The sequence below is a fragment of the Diadema antillarum genome, unplaced genomic scaffold, assembly GCF_040938485.1.
Source record: "Diadema antillarum isolate AM-2024a unplaced genomic scaffold, OU_Dant_1.0 scf00000095, whole genome shotgun sequence".
Lineage (NCBI taxonomy): Eukaryota > Metazoa > Echinodermata > Echinoidea > Diadematoida > Diadematidae > Diadema > Diadema antillarum.
This window is the reverse complement of record NW_027270984.1, coordinates 2,419,858-2,438,327: the sequence shown is the minus strand read 5'-3', so window position 1 is coordinate 2,438,327 and position 18,470 is coordinate 2,419,858. Positions and strand designations below refer to the sequence as shown.

The following is an 18,470-nucleotide window of genomic DNA, read 5'->3' as shown; positions in this document are numbered from 1 at the left end:
GAAAGTGAAGGGTGTGTACAGTTGTGTTTGTAGGAAATGAAAAGGGGACTCTTTAAGACATATTTTATTGCACTACTCCACAAAAAGTATTTGAGAAAACAAAAATCAAGACACTATTTCATGTTCGTTTCATGATCCCAAAACATTAGTATATCAATGAAGGAGAAGACTTGATCTTTCAGAATAAATGAAAAACTTAAGATTGCCGAGGTTGACCCGTTTCAAATATAGTTTAAGTCCCGACAAAATCATTGCGTGTGACTTACTGCTGATTTTGTTATGTACGGTCACATATACATGTATATCATATGCCTAATCACCACCAAAAGCGGATTAAACGGATCATACCATTTTACAGACTTGAAAAAGTTTAAAGTCTATATTCACGCTTTTTCTTCTACAGATGATATCCTAACCCATGGCAAAACAGAGTACGAGAGTGGTTTGAAAGAGATGAGAGGGGAAAAAAATGAGTTATGATCCCTCAACAGTATCAAGCGATTCATGACAAGATAAATCTGAGTATATTTATCAGCTTGGTCGGCAACAGGCCAACATGCTGCCTATAACAAAAATAAATAAAATATAATTATGAAGTTCATAATTCATTGTGAAAAGTAAGTGCTTAAAGAAAGAGAGAGAGAAAGAGAGATAGAGAGAAAGAGAGAGAGAGAGAGAGAGAAAGAGAGAGAAAGCATGACGCATGTAGAGAATTGCTTGAGCGAGACTATAGTAAATGTGAATAGAAACTACTTCTGATGTACAGCAATACACCGCGCGCAATACCGACATGCGAAGGCCTAATATTGTTTAAAAAAACATAAATAACTTAAGCCAATCGTTCCACTAATGGAACTTGTCCAGCGCTCTCGTTCGTAATAGAAAAGTGATAAGTAAGTAATCTCCATATTGCTCAGACAGTTGCTTTTATCGTATTTCATAAAACATGAAACTCTCACCGTTTTGTGTCATTCAATCTATTTTTACCCATCATTCCATCATTGATGTTTTTTACGACGGTGGTAGTGGCCACGTTGGGGGGGGGGGGGGGGGGGGGACGGAAATGGAGGGGTAGAATATGTGACCGTGCGTCACAAAACTGACAAAAAGTCGCACCACTTGAATTTACGTGAGGACTAAAAAAAGGTGAAATGGGCCAACGAGTCAATCTTGAGTTTTTCATGTTTTCTGAAAGAGCTGTCCTTTTTCTTCATTATTCTTCAGTTTGGAATCATAAAATGAATGGGAAAGTGTGTTTTCAGCGCTTTTTCTACAAACCTTTTTAGGGGGAAGAGTAAAAATGCATAATGATCAGGTATGTCTTAAAGGCCAATTTTTATTTCTTGAAATCCTCGGCACTCTCTTCACATTGTAGTCTTATAACTTTTGAAAGGATAACGCTACTACTTTCAAAGTTGGCATTAATCATGGACAGAATGTGCCAATAGAACATGCTCATTTTTTACGTTAATCTGATTATGCCTTCAATCATTTTTGTTGCTCTGATGTTGTACATCCTGTGTTTTGTCCCTTTCATGTTTAGACAAGTGCACATTTATTGGTAATATGTATAATGTATCCAGCGTAGAATAACAACAAATGTATGTGCATGCAGGCTCCCTTTATTTCGTTTGGTAGCCATATAGCTTCCCATGACAATGGTCATGGGTATGGTCAGGGAGTATCGACTTGAGGACTTGTCCCCAAGAGAGTCCAGAATGACCCCTCTAACCATGTGAGGGTTACATAATGAGAGATGAGTGTTTGATGTAAGAATTAGTTTGGTTACATGTAGCAGAACTGGACAAAGGACTGACTGTGGGAACTGTAAATACAGGAGTCTGAATTACTTGGGGAACAAAAGAAAGGATTAAGTATAAAGTTCATTGAGGATGAAGGGGTATATTGTGATGGCTGGCTTTTACATGGGGAGTTTGCCTGGGAGTTTAATGACATTGTTGATGAAAGGATATAAGAACTATAAAACTGTGGGAATTGTAAACATGATTTGGAGTGGGCTGTATCTCGAAATGAATTAATGGATAATATCCTATTTTCCATCTTACAATCGTATTACTAAAGACCACCCCCCCCCCCCCGTTTTTGGTCCGGGGTAATGTGCAGTGTAACTCTCAAGCAATGTACCGCATTTAAGCTAAAGCAATATGCTAAAGCAACATTTCAAAGTGAATAATGATTCTTAGAAATTCCTTGCTGATAATTCAGGTCACATTTGAAAGGCTTCTTCCTTTAATCTTGTCTAATTTACACTTCGAAGCAGTTTCTTTAAATTACCTCTACAACTGGCTACTACGTCCATGGATTCAAGAATCCAGTGATCTAAATTTATGCGGTGTTTGGGAATTCGGGCCAATGTGCTTCACTCCACCGTTAATCAGTTTCATTATGAGGATTGAATGATTTGATCCCATTTAGATTTGCAGACATTAAGGACATGTTTGAATCAATGTCACCTTTTCTCTTCAGGTAGTATGCATCATGAACCAGTTTCCACATTGTTTTTCGAATATTTAATAGGGTGACATGTGTTACATTTTTGTTTTCAATTGAAAGTGGTGGAGTGATTATTTGAAATTAGTGACAATGTTTGCTCTATTTAATCTTCTTTTTTCAGTACAATACAATCCGGCAGTGTGCCCCCACCTCACCAAAGCCCCATGCCCTTCTGTGCTGTCGGATAATGGCGCCGTTATTCAGTACATACCTAAACCCGTGAAGTCGCACGCTTACACTTTACAGCAGCTGCCACCAGGAATGAAACTTCCCGAAAACCCGACTGGATACATCTGCACGAGACCAGGTATAGTCCTTAAAGGGGTGACATACATGTAGTTTTGGTTAAGGTGAGATGTCAGCCCTTAACTTTTTACTACATACCTGGAGACCACATTATGAAATGTTAGAGACCATGCGATTGTTAAAGGAATTCAAAATGTATTTGATGGAAATTGGTTTTGGAATGGTTGAGACATCCCCAAACAGTGTAAAACAAAGCGTTCCTAATAGACGGTGGGTCTCGTTTTTTTCATTAGAATCGTTTTGTTTGCTTTGTTATCTTAGCCATTTCGAAACAAATTTTCAACAAATAAACCTTGAATTCCTTCATGTCCTCTGAGGATTTTATTATGCTCTTAAATATTTCACCACAGGTTTTTCATTGTCTAAAAAAAAATATCATCAAAAACTTAGAAAAACCTGAAGCTGTAATTATCTCAACCGAAAATGTACCAGTCCTTTAATCTGAAGTAGGATTTTTACATACTATCAGTGACTATGATGTGCTAAGTGTCGATCACTGTTCCAATGTGCGGCTTGGTACGATACCATATTATTATACAAGCTGTCTCTCTGTACTCTTTGGTATTTATCCAACAGCTCAAGATGATGTGATTGATGTGAAGTCAAATTATTTGTTTCCTCACAACTCATCGCACAGCTGTTGCTGAAGTTGTTGAGGAGGAAGAGTTTATATTAGAATAACATAATTTCACTTAAAAGACTAATGTACCGTTGTACTGACATACAACGTAAATGATGCATCTGCATAGGTACCTATGCAATTCAAGCTGTGCTTGTATAGGTTGCTCACATTTCATGTTTGTGAAATTGTCTTTTCTCTTCAATGATTACGACTTTAAGTCTTTTTTTTTACCAAATACTTTCATCTTATTGTAGTCAGTGGTGTTCAGTTTTTTTTAATTCTTTTTAAAGCACCAACTCGCTGTTTTTGTGGTTGTTTTTTTCTGTGTTTTTCTTGAGGAAAACGTGTTTGGTATGCAAAGTTAAGATTAAGAGTTTTATGTGTAGGTTAATTGGTGTTGTATCATATTCGTATTTATAAGGTAGGGCCTCATCCACGTCAAGGTCTGCTTTTGATGACGATCCCATGTATTGATTTCTTCTTTGTTCACATATAAATATAGAATGTCTTAACCTGCTGCTTTGTAATGTTATTACAGATTGTTGTTGTTATGAAATTGATTATTGTTATGTTGATTAAAATGTTATACGTTCCCTGTTTTGCATACTCTATATCACTTTGTTTTGATTTGTTATTTTACTTGGAGAGAGAAAATGCAGCTATAGAACCAAATCAAGACAAAAATATCTTGTCTGATGTTCTATGGATTGTATTGTTATGTTGTTTTATATCTGTATATTGTATCATCAAAATATTTGTGCTTGGGAGTTGGAACAATAAAAGCAAATAAAAAAAATCAAGTCAACTGCAAGACAATCAAGTAAAGAAATTTTAAAATGAAGTTGCCTTTGTAAAAATAATCAGAGGAATAATATATACTGTCCATGTTTACACATTTATCTTTTATACACTCTTGTGAAAACAGCCTGTCTGTCTGACCCGTGTCTTCATCAGTCCCAGTGTACTGAGACGGACGACGGTTTCAACTGCACGTGTCTCGATGGTTGGCAAGGCAAACGATGTGAAAAAGGTGGGAAACAGAATTTCTTTTTTGGTAAATTTAGTTAGTTATCTTCTTGTTAAATAACTTTATGCAGAAGATAACCTCATGTGGTAGATTCCGTTGTATTGATATTTTGATTCTGATTTTTTTTTTATTATAAAAGGTGTGACAGAAAGGGATGTCGCATTTATTTCATACTCCGTTAGTTTTGTTGTAATCATATACTAGTTTTAAATTGTAACCTACATAATATGGTCGAGGATTTCTTTCTTTAGTTTTCGTATCTATGTATATTTCATTTGAGATATTCTTTTGTGGGACTTCTGATCACTCCTCTCAGCTACTTTCATCGAAACTGTGAGGATCCTTGGAGGAAACAGGAATGAAGGGAGAATCGTCCTTGCACCTCGTTACACCCCAGACAAATTTAGACTTATACACCAACGTGGGTGGACGGCACTTGTATCTCGTCTGGTCTGCCAGTACCTCGGATTCCAGGGAGTTTACGGAACAGTTAATGGAAACTTTTACGGCGAATCATCACAGGATGTGTACGCCAAAGTGGGTGTGGTCAGTTGCCCAACAAATGCCGCAAATATCACTGACTGTTGGATGGACGAAGAGACAGATGATGGTGTAGACGCTACCATCGGCATTGTGTGTTGTTCAGGTGAGATGTTTCATATTTACGTATGACGGTTATGTTTGCGTGTTTGTTTGTCTGTTCTCATTTTCCATCTGCAGATATGGCTGGATAGCCCGTATGCAGCTGTAATATTTGGGCTTCCATGGTGTCCATGCAGTTGTATGAATTTGTGGCGGACCGTATATCCTATGAAATCATATATCCACACACGCACACATACCAATTGCATATGAAATCTTTTTTTTCTCTCTCTCTCTCCATATATAAACATTGTAATAATTATATATGGGCCGTGACGCGAGAAAAAGGCCCTGAGCCAGAAACGGCGCGAAAGTTTGACAAAGCAATACGCGCAAATAAAAAAAAAAAATCAACTAGCTAAATGCGTGCACATGCATAGACGCATACAAATTTGACAGGATTTGGACAAAACATGCTTTTTTGAATGTCGTAAAGGGGTTATTTAGGATTGGAATTTCAGAAAAAAAGGTTTGCATATCTAAATAAGTCAGACTTCCTTCTACAATGTGGAGGTGAAAACTCATTTTCGGTATTTAAAGCCCTCAGGTCCCTTTTCTCGCGCCATGGCCCATATATCATGTATATATGCGTTTATATGCATATAGTAGTATTTCCATTCATGTATAGTCACTTTGCATATTATACACACATGTATATATATATATATATATATATATATATATACACATTATGTATATATATATATTTTTTTTTTTTTTGAGAACTGAATTAACGGTAAGAATTTTCACATCTTATTTGCCCGTGTCATATTTTCCCTCAGAGAGTCCCAGTATGTCTCCTGGTAGTCCTCTTGGTCTCGAAAATGGCGCCATTCCAGACTCCAGCATCACCGCTTCATCCTGCCACAGGGATGGCCTTTGCACCCAACACGCTCGTCTCAACGGACCTCACGCGTGGAGTGCCTCATTGACTACCAGCGTCCTAAATCCGTTTTTGCAGGTTCAGTTCGGATCAAACTTTCTGGTGTCTGGTATCATCACACAGGGAAGGGCCTCATCTGACCAGTATGTCACGTCATACAAACTGTCCTCCAGCTTAGATAACGAGGTTTGGACTGAATATACGGATCCTTTCACGGCTTTTCGCAGCGTTAAGGTAAGTTTGATGTCTCTAAGACCAGCGCTTTTATGCTGAAAAAAAAGTTTCAATATGAAACACACACACAAAAAACCCCTAAACAAACAAACAAACAAAGAAACAAACAAACAAATGAAAGAAAATATAACCAGAGACTCAATGTGTAAAGCGAAATATCACAAAGTACACGAGCATGAACAAATTTATTTAATTTTCTGTTTTGGTATAAATCTCTTTTCCTTATTTGTACTACCGATACAAAGGACATGAAGAGGGATGATGAAGTTCTGACACAATTTTTCTTTTTTACGTACCACAGGATCCCACATTCTTCAGAAAGGGCTTTTGGCAGTGATTATCATGGTATCATGGGTTGATTTTGCGCGAAAATGTTATTTTTTTCCACTAAGTAGTTTAATTCCTTGACAGTCTCTATTGTGTGTTGGAATTTTTGAAATGCCGAACAGGAACTATACAAAATTAGACAAGTTTCCTTGACACTTTCCCACTGAAACACATTTTTTTTTTTTTTTTGGCAAAGCTAAATGGTTATTATTATAATCACTACACTATCATTACACTAAGAAAACATCAAGCAATTAACATGGTTTGACGAAAGAGCTGTAGGATTTTTTTTTCGTCAGTCATTGCTTCTAGTTGGTGATCAAATGACAACTACTAGACAATCTCAGTATATTTCTTTTTTCAATTTCAATTCAATTTAAGGTTGTTGTTTTTTTGACAAGAACATACAAGTTACTTTCTTTGGAATTAGAGAATAAGGTAAGAAAAACTATGTGAAATGAAAAGAGTATACTATGATTGTGGAAGATTTTAAAAGTTCTACATTGTCATGAAAATTGAAGTTATCAAAGCAAAGCAAACCATACACAAAGTGAAAAACAAAACAACTACAGGGACCCACTGAAAAGAGAAAGCTTGTGGGATGTTTGGCCCCTCCGAAAAAACACACCACCAACATAAGATAGATAGTTGAATCACAGACCCCCACCGAAAAAAAAAAAATGTCTGGAAGCCCAATGAAAAGACAGAGTCTGTAACAAACAGACACGCGCATACACACACGCGAATGAGAATGAAACGAGACTGGGACAACAATAAAGCCACTAGAGGAAAAAAAATAATGAGACTAGACAATTTATCGAGACAAGACTAATACAACAGTAAAATAACAGGATAGACAAGAGCGTTAAACAAAGACAGCGATCTTCGTCTAAAGTGTGTCGAAAAATTCAAGTGACGCGTGAAAAGGAAAACGATAACAGAAATAATTTCGGAAAAAACAAAACAAAACTTGGAGTGTCGAATCCTATGGCCAAATAGGTGTGTTAGTAAATTGTGGTAACACACCTTCCTCTACAGGGTAATAAAATAATATTTGCCAACAGACTAATAACCATTCAATTCTGTAGATTCATAGGATTGCAATACAGAAGATTGTTGTCTCCTTTAAAATGAATATTGGATCATGATTCAAGGAATACCTGAATTTGGTCTGGAATAGATAAGTGCATTTTAAGCTTATCAAATCGTTCGTAAAAAGGGTAAATGATATTCATTAGAACGTCCAGTTGGGTATTCATGGAATGATTGATCTTTTAGGAACATTATATAGTCGATGATAGACGGAAGTGAAGAGTTGCTTTGTCATACATGTACATACATTTCCCTAAAATGAATGAAAACAAATCACTAATTCATGACAGCGCATAAGAAGGAAGCAATATATTTGTACAAAACAGTATGGGAAATAGCAAATGACGTGGTGAGCTTTATTTTACAAGAGGGACACTCCATCCAAGCTATAGACTCCGGTAAGGTAAGGCAATAATAATGACGAGAATAACATAAGTAATGATTTTTGAGGGATTGTTGTCAATTTATAACGCCAATGTTATGGCAGCTTGTGTTGCAACTATAATGATCAATTATGTGATTTCCAAGAATAGTTTTTCATATAGAATTACTAAAAGGAATTTGAAATGTGATACTCTTTCTAAATTAGAATCATCCAAAACTATCATCTGTATTAACGTGTCAACAGTATTAGCAAAATCATATCTAGTTTTCTAAAAATTGGGCGATAACTTATTAGCTTTGACCCAATTTGGTACATTTTTGTAATGCAATGTCAACTTTTTGAACAAGAACATGAAGATCACTATGGGAAAAAAATTAAAATGTATAGAGGATCTTACTTCAGGTACCTGACAAAAATCATTGATATTAGGAGTAGATAACCCCCCTAAAAGACTTCTCTTTGGAAAGCCGCATTTAACTTCTCTGACTAATGATGAATTATTTCTCATTGTAACAGACTCTCTTCCTTAAAGCTAAATAAATCCTGCATCCCTATAAGGCCTTCTCAAGTATTCCTTGATGCAGTAATTTGTAGAATATCATCATAATTAATTTTATCGAAGACCTTGGTGAGAGGTCCAAGAAAATATTAGTCAAGTAATAGTATTCATCTACTGCATGAATAAGCCACTTCATCAACGGAATTTAAAACAGCATTCTCACAAGAACCAAACTGAAAATTAGTGAAAAAAATGTGTAGCTTCAAATTAAGTAATAATTCTCTTATAATTAATGATTTTTTTCTAAAACTTTGGACAGCAAGGATAATGGAATTAGACGATAATTACTGATTTCAAATTTATCGCCCTTCTTCAATACAGGAATCACTACAGGCGTTCTCATTTTATTAGGAAACACGCCATTAGCAACACTTGAATATATGGACAAGTGGAGCAGCAACTGAGGATATTACACCTTTGGAAATAAAATTGTCTATCTCATCATAACCATAACGTTCTTCATCCTTGAAAGAAGATACAGTATTAACAATCTCAGATCTATCAGTAGAAAAAAAAAAAGATTTGGGGAAACACTGACTTAGGAAATCAGTAAAATGATTCGTTGTGGCAGGGGTATTTTGAGCATAGCTTTAACCTTTTTTATCACGCCACTCTCTAGAAGTTTTGGGTTGCGGACATTCCTTTCTTTTCTTTTCTTTTTTAATTTCTTCGACGTCTGCATTTCCCTTCTCCATTAATCGTCGTTCCTTTCAACTGTAAAATTTCAAGTAAGAATTCATCTCTTATCAGCATCTGGTAATCTACACCCTACAAGCAATGCTTCTACAATTCTATGTTGATTTCTCATATTTCACATATTCGAATATTCATTCATATATATATATATATATATATATATGTATATATTGGATATGTTTATGGATTATTTATGTAAACCTGTTTTGAGAAATAAGAATTTAAAAAATGTGCATTATATGAATGGTTCATGAATTATTTCATCAGTTAGCATTATTTCAACAACATCTAAATTTTTGCCGGACACATTCAGGCATGTTTTAAACTTGTCAAGTATTTTTCATATCAAACCAATAGGTCAGTAATTGCTGTATGTAATTTCTGTTTTGCCTTTAGTACTTAAAATCTGTGTAAAAGTATTTTCACTATTATCAAGAGTATTTATTTTCAAATTGCTCCTTTTTGTGCTCATTTTCCAATTTCATTTTAATACAACCGTTTTTTCCTATAATGATTGAACGAAGATTGATTTTGAGTCCCACGGTAACCTAGTTGTCTCTAATCTAATCTAATCTAATCTCATCTGCTTTTTTTCGGGGGGGGGGAATTACATCACGCAGATGATGATTAAAGGATTCTCTAAATTAATTAAAAGACAAATGAATATCATCGCTTTCAAACAGTTTCTATCTGTCAACATTGTCAAGAGCCATGTCAAGGCTTCATGCACGTAAGGAAGATAAGGGAATAGCTTTAAAACAAAACTTGTCGGAAAACTGTGCACCTATCGCACATTCGAATTTATTACAGTTTGATATAATGGTAATTTTTCTAATATATTTATTATTCAAAATTTACGTTCTTGTTAACAGCTAGTTATTTCGACTTCGTCTCATTGTTTGCAGTTAACAGATACTTTTTTATAATAATTGTTTATAAATTGTTATTTGTTTGCTTTACTATAATGTTTTCCATAACTTTCTTGCCGTCCAAGATATTTCCGGCTAATTATGATATGACGAGTCAAGTAAGGCACTACTTCAGGAGAGCTTTGACAGCACAATACATTCGACTCTACCAAAATACTTACTACGTTCATGTGAGTCTCCGACTGGAGCTGATTGGCTATGGACCTTTGCAAGATGATATCGGTAGATATGCTTGATTTTTAGACATGTAAACACACACGCATATTAGTATATGCACGGTCCCAACTTTGTATCACGCTATGTTGACACCGCGAACAGGGCAACAATGTAAACACGCATAATGTGTGTATAAAATGCGTGTGTGTGTGTGTGTGTGTGTGTGTGTCCAAAGTGTGTGTATATCGATTTTAACAGAACCACTTCCTCCAGCTGGGCAGTCTGGCAACTTCCTGTAGTCTGTCAAACTGCGTGTAAATTGAAAAAAAGTAAATCGTTTTATACTGATTGACCGGAGAAGGCATGTCCGAATGTATTACACATGCTATTTGTTGGTATGATTGTAATGGGAATATCCTTTAAAAAAGTTTGCGAGAAGTGGTTCACTTTTCCTGTAGGGTGAAGACTTGTTAATAGTGAAAATGAAGGTAAACAGTAAGATACAATATTACTCACTTTCACACACAAGTACACTAATTCCATATTTTCTAAACTATTTGCTTTGATTGGGGACAGATATTTGAAATATATTGTATAGCTTATTTCGATTTTTTGCAGCATTTCATGTGCTTACTCTGGATTAAACTTAAAATCTTATTTTTCACTTTTTTTCACAGTGTATTGGTGTTTGCTTATGAGTCTTTGTGAGATGGTGTCTGTGTTGTGTTTGTTTGCTTCATTTTCTTTTTTTTTATTTTATTCATACCGGTTCCCATGTTTTACCAACAAATGACATTGATTGATTGGTTTATTTTTCTTTTCTTTTCAACATAGTTTTAAAATCAAATTTCCTTTCGGCAATAATCAAAAGAAATATCGATTTGAATATAGATAACAATATGCATGAATCTTACATCAATTATATTACCCCAATCTATATCACAGGTAATAAAGACTGAAACCCTAAATTCGTTTTGATACGAGGCCATTCGCTATCTGTAAAGAAATTATAGATATAATGTGAAGCACAATGCCGACCACCTGAGAAAAGGAGAAAGGTGAATTGACAATTCACATGAGCTAACAGTACACTGGTTAATGATTATTTATTCTAGCCGCCATTAATCACGAGAGCGAGCTCTGTCCACTCGATCGAGGCGTCCCTCTCGGGGTCGAAGATGGTCGGATTCCTGATGCCAGCATTTCGTCTTCGTCGTCGTTCAGCGACACTACCCTGCCGCAGTATGGCAGGCTGAACATAAAACATGTTTCGGGAATTACCTCGGCAGCTGCATGGACACCACATGATGATGATCACGACAGATGGCTGAAAGTAAGAACTGACCACTCCCTATTCTTTCACGAGACAAAAAAAAAATGATAGCGGGTTTTCTTTGAACGTGCCTAGCATTTCGTATTTACAACTATCACATTTCATTCAATAGGTAATAAGATCAAGAATATCAAACAACAAAATATTCTAAGCACGCATACAAACGCAAACACATACAAATACTCATGTTATACATAGTGGGCATTCACACATGGATAAAAAGATGTCAATCTCAGGTTATAATTTCATTGCATATGAATATTCAAAGAATCTGTAAGATGATTTTTGATCATCTGCAAAAAAAAAAAAGGAAAAAAAAATCTGGAAACCCATCCAAGATTTTTTTTTTCGGTCCACTACACAATGTTGACATTTGAAGACCTGAATATAAGAACGACCCAAGTCCAATTTTTGGCCAAATTCAGCTTGACGTGGGAAATTGTAGCTTATGCATGGACTCATCTTGTGTATAAATGATAAATCCTAATTACCCCCTTAAGTGCCTGAAGTAAATGAGTTAAATCTTACATGAATGTAAGAATGAAGGACTTGGGTCATGCTTACATTCATATTATAGCGCCCTCTCTCGTCCTTCTCTCATCTCTATAGCAGAATATCAATTCAATTCAATTCAATTCAATTCTATTTCCATTTCCATTGAATAAACAGAAAAAATATATACAATACATTTACAGAACAAATTTATAACAATTTCAAAGAAAACGTACAAGTGGTCACGAGTAACAACAGAATTTCGTTTCTAAGGTATATACCTAATACAAAGATTATAATGGAAATGGAGGGTCCCACTTAAAAAGCAAAGCTTGTAGGGTATGGGACCCTCAAAAAATACGTACACAAAGTCAAAGAAACCAATGTCAACTGACATGAAATTATTAACAATATTATACAGGGCCTACTAAATGAAATTGGAAAAGGTGGATAATCCCTTTGATATAATGCAGAAACGGTTTAGTGATGAATAATCAAGACCTAACATTTATTTTCAGTCAATTTCAAATTCCTGTCGCAATTGTATTTGCCTGAGTTGTAATAATAATAATTGTAATGAAATTTTTATAGCACATATAACAAATGAATTTTCCCTATGCGCTTAACAATCTCATCTCAAAACACAATGTAATTAACAATGTTATTTGTTGTGCATTGCTTTGTTTGTGTTTTTGCACACACACACACACACACACACACAACTATTACTTTAGATCGACCTGGGGGAAGAGTTCATGGTTACAGGCGTTGTTACTCAAGGCAGATCAAATACTGGACAATGGGCAACGTCCATGCACATCTCCACCTCCCTGGATGATACCAGTTGGGTTTTTGCAACCGACCCGCTATCCCGTGGACCCAAGGTAGAGCTATACGTTTCCGACTTGCACAATAACTAGTGCATGTGCCTTTTTTTTTTCTTTACACCGAAAATCATGCTTATGCAAAAAGAAAAATAATAATGAGATAAAGAAATACTGGAAAGAGGATAAACGATAATACGATATTAGCTGTCAAACCACACAACAATTTCAAAAAGCAGTATCTAATCTTACCAAGTATAATGCAAAGTTCAATTCAAGTTTACTTTTTTTTATCATATTTACATTTTCTCCATAATGAAATTAAATTGAACTGAAATGATATTACAAAGCGATTGACAGTAAAACAAGAATACTAAATACATACAACCAGATCTTTAAACTGAAGAAGAAAGAAGAAAGAAAAAACTTAACACAATTGTATAATGTGACCGTGCACCTCAAAACGAACATAAAGTCGCACACACTGATTTTGCGTGAGGACTGAAAATAAGTGAAATGGTTTAACCTAGCCGAACTTGACTTTTTCACATTTTCTGAAAGAGCGGGTCTTCTTTTACATTATGCTAAAATTTGGTATCATAAAACGGGCAGGAAAGTGTTTTTTTAGCAGTTTATCTCGAACATTTTTGGTAGAATAGTGTGATTAGGTGTGTCTTTAGAATCCCCTTTTCATTTCTGAAAAACCTTGTTCATACTCTTCACTTTCAACTTTAATAACTTTTAAAAGGATAGTGCTACTGCTTTGAAAGTTGGCGTTAATTATGGACAGAACATGTTGATGAGGCATGCTTAATTTCAGTTTAATGTGATAATCCCTTCATTGTTGTTACTCTGATGGTTTACTTCCTGTTTTTTTGTCCCATTCATCGCACAGCCAGCACGGTTTGGTAAAGATTAAGCGCTTGAATAGCAGGGCCTCTTTTCTCAGTTCACACTTTTCCTGAGTTTGTGCTTTCTTTCCAGTATTTAGATAGGTTAGGAGAATCCATTTGATTTGAGTTATACATCATTTTAAAGCTTAAAGTCTGCTCTTTCAGAATATGGTCTTAACTAAAAATTCATGTCTGGCGACTTTTTGTTTGTTTTGAGGTGCAGGGTCACATATGGTCATATCATCTGGATGTCACAAGTAAATACAATATATATATATATATATATATATATATATATATACATATATCCTGGTCGCTGATGAAGAATGCGATGACTAACCTGTTTGGTGTCTTGTTTCTAAAACATGCGCTTAATTTCCTCGCCAGGATAAAGCGTTTTAATGCCATTTTAGGTTTTAATCTCATACATATATATATATATATATATATATATATGTATATATGGGGCCTACATAAAAGCTATAACGCTTGTAAAACTGTAGGTTCCCGAATTCATTGGCATGAAGTTATACCCAGAACGGATATGTTTATCTTGACCAACTACAATTATACCGGTACAAAAATCAGTATAAAGAATGAAGTGATGAACCTCATGAATATCGCTCAAACCAGATTGTACAGATCTCACCGTTTTTGAAAAACAATGTTATACGTTTAATAAAACAAAAGTGGGCAGAGAAGTCTCATGTGTCCTTGGGTAATGCATGCAAACCCCAGGTTTTCGCCCCATTATCTCTAGTGTAAGTTGTGGTCTGACTGTTTAGCTCAAGTTTGTTTTTCTTTGTGTGTGATATCATATCAGGTGTACCCAGCTAATTATGACACAGACTCCCACGTGACTTCATTACTACCTAAGCCGGTGAGGGCGCGTTACGTCAGGTTCCATCCAATCACGTTCAGGAACTATGCATCGATGAGAGTCGAAGTTCTAGGCCATGATATTTGAGGGCTTCTTTGTATAATCATCCATCTCGTGGATTATCTAATTTAATTTTATTTATTTGTATCATCTCCTTTGTTTATGTCCATACTCGTAATGTGTTGATATCTCAATCTGAAAACCTAGGATTCCATGGATATGGATTTTTTTTTCCTTAAAGTTGAGTATAGATAAGTATTAGTTTGACGAGTATTTTTGATGAGTTTAGATGAGTATAGACTTGGAATAATTATGTTTTCTCCCCCAATAATGATCGTTGATTATGAAATTGCATTTTTTTTTTTGCTGTTTTGAATTATCAGATCATTCTTTCCATGTCTATGAATTTTTGAATTTGTGTAACATTATACATGAAAGTAATTTCATGTCTGTCTCCAGCAGTTATTGCCATCATATCAATTTCTGTGTCATCATGATATCACTTTATATCATTGAAATAAATATTTTTTAGTGCACTTACTAGTAATCTTTATACTTAGGTTAGAAAAGCTTTTATTTCTCATACCCCCTGCCCATTCAGAACAGTGCAAAATACATGAATTTAATTAAAACGAAACAAAAACACAATACAACAAAGTTTACGAGTTGTATTGAGCTCATAGCTCATCGTTTATTTTGTAGATTTTCACTTAACTCCCCTCCCGTCTCCCGCACGGTAAAAAAACAGTTATTGACTGGTTGAAAACCTTAATCATAGCACTATAGTAAGAGATTCGCTCTTGCCAACTATTGCCGTGGAGCTACTACTTGTCTTACTTTCTTATCGTTATTGACCATTTATCCTCTAGTGCAACCACTCTCTGTCTTTTTCTGATGCACTTTTTTCAAATATGTGTTGGACAAAGGACAGAGTACTACTAGATCAGATATCGTGTTTCTTCGAAAGTACTCATAATATCTAAATGTGAGTGACGTAACATGCCACGATATACGGTGGAGCAAAATAACGATTCCCAGATTTTTCTGGCTAAACCAGAGTGTACAGAATAAATTGTGGCCAAAAACGTTGTGGTAGGCAAAAAAGAAAAAAAAATGATCGAGGTCTTATCAATACAATAAAGCATTAATTGCAATATGAAATGATTACGATTCTTGAATGGCCGGGCGTGAAATGTGTGCTTATAATATATCTGTATTAAAAGGACTATATGTTTGCCTATATCACTGTAAAGTAGTAGTTTCTAACGAAAAAAAAAATCCTCCAGGACTCTTGTTTCCTACTGATCACACTGATGACACTGACTAAATTCGTCATGAGTTACTGTTATAAGATTATATAAAACAATGAATTGAATGTCGTGTTGTCAAAACAAGTTTAATCGGTATCACGTGCGTTTTAGAATGGCGAAATCTTTATTTTTCTGGGGATATGAAGGTTACAGAATGTTAATTCGTGAAAAAAAAATCTAAGATGGTAAAACACATTTTACTCTGGTTTGAACTTTTTGTCACGCATGCCGTAAAAAGTGGACATAATGAATAATGTATCATTATGTTTGCGTCGTATTTAAATGACAGTTCCGTGTCTGTAAATAAGTATGCAGTCATTACATGTATATAGTGAATGAGTGATGGAGATAGCATAGATGTAAATTACACGTGGTAATTAACACCATGATATGTGATCAACAAACTTACAGTAATACAATCATGACAAAAAATCGTGTCATATTCCTTGTAATAAAAACAAGTTATAGGTAGTATTGCATGCATCATAAAGCTATTGAATGTGAACTATTCTGCGCGTATATATGTTGCAGAATTGCTGTCTGTAAAACACTGTCAGAGAATGTTATGACTTCTGTTATCGAATTTTCTGTCAGGCATTATATGTATAAGTAGTAATCATAAAGCTGTTAAGGACTCTAGCGTGGTACTTTAATTACAATGTATTATCTATTATTCAGCGTGTAGTGAATGAGTGATGCAGATCTTACAGGCTTTACGTCAACTTGTGATCTCTATTTCACAATATGCTGTTTGAGCAAAAAGAAAATTGTAAATTTTTTTGTTGTAAAGAATTATTGTGTAATAAAAACAGATAGAATAGGAGATGAAAATTACAATTGCAACTTAACAAGATGATATCTGAGCAACAAACTTTTTAAGTAGATATACAATCATGTAAAAATTGTTCGAAATTCCTTGTAATTAAAAGAAAAATAGGTGGTATCGCATGCATCTCTCGTATCGCAGGAGACTTTTGAACGTAAACTATTCTGCGTGGATGGAGATTGCAGCATCGCTGTCTGTGAAACACTGTCGGTGAATTTAATGACATCTCTGGGTTTGAACTTTCTGTCAGACATGTCGTGAAAAGTAATTATAATGTTGTGAAAGACGCTATAAACACCGTGCTAATGTGAAAAGTATCTATTATTTAGGGTGCAGTGAATGTGTGATGCGACTGTACAAGCTAATGTTACTTGCACCTGCTACTTGACAACATGTTGCTTGAGCTACAGAATTGGTACTGTGCTGACTATCGTGTAATACTAGGTGTTTCAAAAAACATTTTCCACTTTTGATCATTAATAGCTCAAAAACTATTCATCTGATAAAATTGTAATTGATATAAATAATAGCTGAATAGTGTACAATTTGGTTGAAGGTAATTTGAATGTGAAAGCTTAAATCAGTTTCATTAAATCTAAGATTGATTTTGAAGTAAGGTTACAGATTTTGGTCAAATTCTAATCCTCTGTAAAAAATTAAACTTTGCACAGGAACCAGTGATGTGTATGTGAGTGTGTGCTGACAATGGCCCTGAACAATGGACATGCCTGAACCACCTGTTGACTAGGCGTCAGTCTCGTGCTCCCAGGCACATGAATGCTTAATCAATAATTCATGTGGATTGCCCTGGGCACTGCCAGTCTGGATTCAAGCACGGTAAAGGGTAAACTGCATGCACATGGAAAACGGAAGCACACGTTTCCATGTGCTTGCAAACACCACATTCCATTCCAGCTGGCAATCATTTTAAATTTTTGCTTCACATATCACTAAATTTGGAATATGAATAAGCATAAATGATCTAAAGTTCTTCATTCTAATACAACTGTCTACTAGTAATTAAATATTCTGACAAATTTTTCGCTTTTTGATAAAAAGAAATCATTTTTGGTAAAGAGTTCAGCAGCATTTATCATTGGGGCGATATGTTTCACAGTAGATTTATTCAAGGCTCCGTTTACACAAATGTATACTCTTATTGATTGTCTTTGCTTCCTGTCACCATGTTTACGATAGAACGGAAGGTATTCATTGTAATTTCGTTTGTCAGATGTAGGGAGAGCACTGTCGAGACCCAACGACAGTATCGGCAGGCGTTTGACTTTACACAGATACTGCCAGAGGCTGAATAAAGACTAGTTGTGATAGTGGAATTTCTCATGAATAAATAATGAAGCATTCAAACCCTAACCATTGTTTAGGACCATTGTCAGGGTGTTAAGCACACACTCCCATACCCACCCATTGACCCCTGTGCAAAGTGAAATTTTGTACAGAGGGTTGAAAATAGAGCAAAATCTGAAACCTAACTGTGAAATTAATCATGGATTTCATGAAACTGATTTATGTTTTCATATTC

The 18,470-nt window shown here is 35.2% G+C and overlaps 1 protein-coding gene across 1 annotated transcript; it reads left to right on the top strand.

Moving 5' to 3' along the window:
- The first annotated feature begins 1,664 nt into the window (after positions 1-1,664).
- On the top strand, positions 1,665-14,881 carry LOC139718514 (lactadherin-like). The gene is made up of 8 exons (XM_071629987.1): positions 1,665-1,668; positions 2,636-2,821; positions 4,368-4,472; positions 4,786-5,115; positions 5,894-6,228; positions 10,282-10,438; positions 11,488-11,705; positions 14,738-14,881. The coding sequence occupies exons 1-8, from the start codon at positions 1,665-1,667 to the stop codon at positions 14,879-14,881; spliced, it is 1,479 nt and encodes a 492-aa protein (XP_071486088.1).
- Positions 14,882-18,470: the final 3,589 nt, after the last annotated feature.